At 35.0% G+C, this 6000-nt stretch overlaps 1 protein-coding gene across 3 annotated transcripts in view; it reads left to right on the forward strand.

Moving 5' to 3' along the window:
* Positions 1–3558, forward strand: part of DYNC2I1 (dynein 2 intermediate chain 1) — a 37671-nt gene extending 34113 nt beyond the window's left edge. For all 3 annotated transcript variants that reach the window (XM_009683937.2, XM_068934291.1, XM_068934292.1), the window contains exons 20-24: positions 195–255; positions 510–606; positions 855–986; positions 1668–1891; positions 3101–3558. In XM_009683937.2, coding sequence (XP_009682232.2) covers positions 195–255; positions 510–606; positions 855–986; positions 1668–1891; positions 3101–3272 — 686 coding nt within the window. In that variant the 3' untranslated portion in view covers positions 3273–3558. The remainder of the gene's footprint in view (positions 1–194; positions 256–509; positions 607–854; positions 987–1667; positions 1892–3100) is intronic.
* The last annotated feature ends 2442 nt before the right edge of the window (positions 3559–6000 follow it).

Raw genomic sequence — 6000 nt, forward strand, 5'->3', positions numbered from 1 at the left:
TAAATTATTCTAAATGATGGAAGGTTCTTACATATCATAAACTGTATCTATAAGAAACAACTTAATTATGAAGTTTCCTTTTATTTTTTTAGCCTAAGTTTTAGTTTTGTTATAGCATTTTTTTTTAGTGCAAAGTGCTTAAATCAGCTGCAGTTAAGTCTTTTTTGTTTAAAAATTATTTTGTGTAATTGTAGGTTTAATTCCTGGAGGGAAAGTGAAGTTAGTGCATAGTTCTACTATAGAATTGAATAGCAGGTAAGAAAATTGTGGCTTTTAGATTTTACATGTGTGTCTGACAAAGGTATTTGTCCTATACCTTGTTAATTTACTGTTATATGAGATATATTTAACAATATGTGCATTGATTTTTAATTTTTTAATGCATACTTTTCCTAGAGGTGTTCATAGATATTTTAGAACAACAAGGGCTTCTTGTAATGTACTTGCATAGCTTTAGGAGGCAAATTCCTCTATGTTTATATCATCTTTGACCTTTATATTTTCCCCAGCCTTTTCTCAAAGGATATGTGCTTGAGAATGCCACAAACACTGACAATTAAGTTTCTCTCTTCTAATCCTAATCATTTCGTTGTTGGAACAAATATTGTGAGTAGTATTCTAAAATTCATTTCACTGTTATTTTTTGGTTTTGAAAGCTGCCACATTTACTTGGAATGTTGTTGGTACGCTGTATACAAAACTTGAGGCTATTATTAAAATTTAGTCACGTTTGTTTGCTATTGAGGATCTTTCAAGGCAGCAGCTTTGTGAATTGTTTAACTTTTTCTTGTAATACTGATAATGCCAAAATATTTTTGGTTTTTTGTTATTCATTTTCTTTAAATTGTTCACAGGGCCTGGTAGGCCATGGTATAAGACACAATTTAAGAGTTCCTCCAAAGCTATTCAGACCGCAGCAGAGTGGACTAAGATCAATAAGCGTCAATGCAATTGATTTCTCCCCTTTTGGAAAGCCACTATTTCTGGTATGAAAGCATTTTAGTTTAATGAGACTTTCATTTGTTTGATTACTTACTGAGAGAAGATTTCCAATCTGACATATTTAACTAGACGTGACAGGTGATTTATGTTACTAATTCAGGTCTATAATGAAGCATGGCAAACAAATACTGTGTCCTGGTATTTGAGCTTTACTTTGAAAGAAGGAGAGTCTGACTTACAGAAGTAAATGGCAATCTGGCTTTAGCCATTACCTTTATAACTTATTATTTGCTTTTACTGAAATTCTGCACAGCTAGCAGGTCTTTTGCTGTAAATGTAACCTCATGTACTTCTCACTCCTGTCATGTATGTCTTAGTAACATAGTCACTTCAGAGACAAGATATTTCTGTTGCTGTGAAAGGGTGATCTGTGGGCCTTCCGTGCCCTGCTTCCTCTTCACACCAGTGCTCCGCAGCTAGCCTGCGGGCGGACGGCCTGTCGGGGTATGCCTGGCTGGCAGGGGACCCATCCTGTGGGGTGTGTTCAAATCTGACCAATCATATTTAAAATTAGAACTGGACAGAGCGAAGTATGATAGACATTTGCCGCTTGAGTCATGTAATTTTATTTACACGCCTGATATTTTCAAGAATAGACTTGTACTTTTTGTCCTGCTTAGTTTGTTTCTTTCCCAGGCAATATTTTATTTTTGACTCTGGTATAGGTTGGCTGTTCTGATGGAAGTATTAGATTGCACCAAATGACATCAGAGTATCCCCTCATGCAGTGGAATGACAGCACAAACGGCCAGCCAATTATTGCCCTGCAGTGGGCTTTAACAAGACCTGCTGTGTTTTTTGTCCTGGATGCGTCATCTAATATTTATATTTGGGATCTTCTGGAAAATGATTTGTTGCCTGTGGCAAAGCAGGCTATTCCATCAGATAAGTAAGTACATTACATATATATATTTTAAATAAAATATGGATATTATTATCTGTCTTTTGATTAGAGTTTGTAGGCGGTGTGCTTAACTTTGAATCTTCATTAGAATTGGCTTTTCTAAGTGTGGGGGTTTTTTTGTTTGTTGTTTTTTTAAACTGCTTTAGTTGTGGAAAGAGGCTTTATAGCAAGTGAAAATGTTTTTACACTTATTTACTTATTTTGTGCAATCTGATAAAGGAAAAATAATGCTAGTATAAATCAAAATCAGGTATAGTGTTACTAGTGGGATGAACGCGGAGCAGTGGCTGTTCATGTGTAGAGAAAAGCTTTGTTCTCACTAAAATCACTGGACTGCTTAAGTTCAAAGGTAGCTTTGCTGAGTCAGGATCAATCCTTAAAGCAGGCAAAATATGAAGATTTGGGGAATATTTTTAAATGCCTATATATAATACATTTACCAATATAAAGCAATATATTGGGTTTACTATCACAAAGAAAACAAAGATGTTTTTTATTAGCTTGTATTCACCAAGACTATTGTCAGAGTAGTCTCACAGTACCGTTCCCCTAGTCAGTGTTGAGACTGAGGGTGCTTTATACGTTGATGCAGAATAGTTGCTTAATTTAGCCTTCCTTGAATTACAGTCTAGAGGATTCTCGCTCCTCCCTTCTGGGAGCCCTGCAGGGACCCTGTCTTCCATAGGCTTAAGTTATTTTTGGTGGATGTCTTTCTAACCAAAATTTAGAAAATTTAGAAAATCCTTATAGCCTTGGATTTTGACATTACTTTATATGAAGTAAGTGATGGTAGCAAAGTATCACTAGAACTTTATGTAAAGTTTTGGGTGAAAATTATGTATTTTTAAAAGTTGTTAGGCTGTACTGTTTTGGAAATACTATGTAAAGTAACGAGTTCATCTTTACAAGCTTGAAGTAATTTTAAAGTCATAATTAGAAATTGTGGACTCTGTGAAACAGTGGAAGAATTTTCCATAAAAGGTGTGTTTGCATTAAGTAATTGCAACTGGTGATCTCCTGAAAAGCTAGCTAACATGCTAGGACTTGAAATAGGGAAGAATATTACATTATGACAATAAACAAAAAAAAAGGAATCATTTAGTTATAAGTGATCTGCTAAAAACACTTTTGAAGAAAAACAATTTCCATTCATTTTATCTCAATTAAAAACCAACCCCCTTCTTTTCATTTCAGAGTTGTAACTATGGCTATACTGGGAGAACCAGAAAAAACAACCGGTCTGTTAGGAATTGCGCTGGCCAAAGAGTCTGGACTGATAGACATTCAATATGTAAAGAAGAAGTGGGCATTACCTCAGCCTGGGGAATCTGAAAAACTGCATTTGCTTTTATTGCAGTACTTTTAGAAACAGGACACATGTCTGAATGTACAGATTATTGCAAAATATTTAGATGATTTTGACTGCAGTTAAGTTTTGTAATGTAATTTTGTATTTGTGTATAATTTGCATATATATTAAAGAGTATCAGTACAGTATTTCAACTTAAAATATGTATTTTATCATAAAAATGACAAAACCAAATTCAGCAATATTATGCTCAAAAAGATGAAGTGTACTTCATTACTGAAAGGATTCTAGATGTGTATGTTTAAGGAAAAAAATACTGAAAATATATTCCTATACATTTCAATGCTGTTTCTCATTATTCCACTCTGGAGTAAATGACAGCAGTTGTTTGTCTGGTTGGTATAAATTTGTGCCTCTGTGTAAGCAACCTGAGTGTTGTGAGACTTTTAGCTTTGGGCCTTTTACACACTAATACTTGGGTGAAACTTGCTTCTATCTACCTCTTAATGTTAGGTAAACATACCAGAGTACAAATTTACATTGCATGGTACATTACTTCCGATTTTGATCCTGGAACTTTGCAAAAGGAATACCTGAGTAGCTCGAGTTGTCCTGATACATGCACTGTTCGGATCAAGCAGCATAAACAACATGCTAGTAGTAGTTGCTGAAAATCTAAATCCTTTGGGATGTTTGTAGTGTTAGTGTTTTCTGATACAAAAACAAAACACTGACCTATTTATTGCTGTAAATCATTTTCACTACTCTTGTAGTGAAGAAGATGATAGTTGTCTTTATTAGTCTAATTTCTGGACAGTATTGGTAAAGTTTTGGGACAAGTCCAAGCACAGAAAATATCTTTAATTTTTCCAGCCTTACAACTTCTGATTTAAAGATAATGAAGACAACCAAGATTAAATAGAGCGTGAAGTCAGAAAACTGAGGATAATTGGAAGACACTCTGTTCAGAATTCAGTGGACATATATTTAAGATGTATATTGTCTCCTCCTTAAGTAGACTGAGATAATTTATCAGTTCTAATTAATTTATTACAAAGTGTTTTCTAAGTATGTCAATTGTTACTTTAGTTGAGCAAACTCAGAGTGGCCACATGATGGTGCCAAGTCACAGCGGTTAAAAATGAGTGCCGTATATAAACAACATACACTACTTGGAGAGTGAGTTTGTTGTAGTCAATTACGTATTCCCCTCGTCTCAATAGCAGGAGCTGCAGTCCAAGCAGCCTGGTAAAGTATTGGAGCAACATATATTTTAGAGAACTTTTTCACTGTCCTACTTCCCTGGTTGGCCGTATGTTTTTGTTCATCCCCGTAGTAAAGTGAAAATCACTCTTCTCATCTTCATTTTTGAGTTTATATAATATATTCCTCATGCACATGAGTTTGAGCAGTGGTTGTTGTGCTTCCTTCTTGTCAAATATCATATTGAAGCATATAACCTTAACTGTTTGTATTGTGAAAACTGTGTTCGTAGTTTCAGGTTAGACACTTGAAGATGGACAAGTTTGTCTTCCTTACGTCTGCAGTAGGTGTAAAGATCATTGACTCTATAAGTTAACTTAAGCTAAACTAAGTTAAATAGCTTTAATAATCCAGATGACAAATGACAGATGCTTCTTGCAGTAAGGTAGGAGAGCGTGGTGCCTGAGACGCATAGTGAAAAAACAAAAAGCAAGCATATGTATACTTGCAAACACAGACAGAGAGCACCTCTCCCCCAAATCTAAGGTCAGAATTTAGCCCTGAAATTATGCCTAGTCCACTGAAAGAAAGCTCTGACTTATTATTGTTTCAGTAATTTCGGGACTTGCTGTCCTGAGTTTTTCTACCATAGAATCTTCTGTACATGCAAAGTGCAAACAAATATATATATTTTTTAAATCTGGCTTGTGCTGTGTGCAGTGTTTTTTTTCCTAATATACAAAAGGGAATATATAGTGACTACTTTCACAGAGAATTACCTATCACTACTTTTGAACTGCCAGTAATAGGTGTGCTTGAATTCAAAGAGCCAAATATTTTAAGCCACTTATGTTTGTCCTGCCTGGAGAGGGAGAATTGAGTGTGAGTCAGTTCCCTCACTGTGCCTGTGTTCCTTGCCCGAAGAACCAGTTTTCTCCCTTGAACTTCAAGCTAATATAGTAATATAAATGTATCGTCTGCAGACTATTGCTGTTATGAGAATGTGAGGGAAAAACGTGTGGTTGTTCCTGTTTTTTTATATACTCACTGTGTTAATACAGACTCTTTCAGTGATACTCTGTGTAATCTTAGGAATTGGGCATATTGATATAACCATTTTTTGAGAATATATATGATCAGAAAAGTAGAAGCAGTGATATGCTCTAATGCAAGGAACACGTTGCATCCGTAAGGACTTACCAAATTGTTTCAAACCAAAGACTATTTAATTTTCCGTTAGCTTATTCTAATGAATGTCAAGTTAATATTAACATAAGATACTAGATTTTACTCTGATACTTCAAAAGAAAGCAACACTATGATTAACAATGGAAGACTGTACATGAAAGAAAAAGATCTATTTACCTTCTTAGCTCCAAAATGTTTTCATTTTTACTGGCAGCTCTGATTTGTGTATATGCGCACACATGTTCTACTTAATGATCTTCACATAAAAAGTAAAAACTGCTCTTGTGAAACAAGAATAGGCCTATCTGCAACGTTAACTTAGTGGGGAAATAGCCAGAATTTGGCTATCAGTGGCATGTGCAGGGCCGTGCATACCAGGAAAAATTATGAAGAT

This window comes from Struthio camelus, chromosome 2 (assembly GCF_040807025.1).
Source record: "Struthio camelus isolate bStrCam1 chromosome 2, bStrCam1.hap1, whole genome shotgun sequence".
Lineage (NCBI taxonomy): Eukaryota > Metazoa > Chordata > Aves > Struthioniformes > Struthionidae > Struthio > Struthio camelus.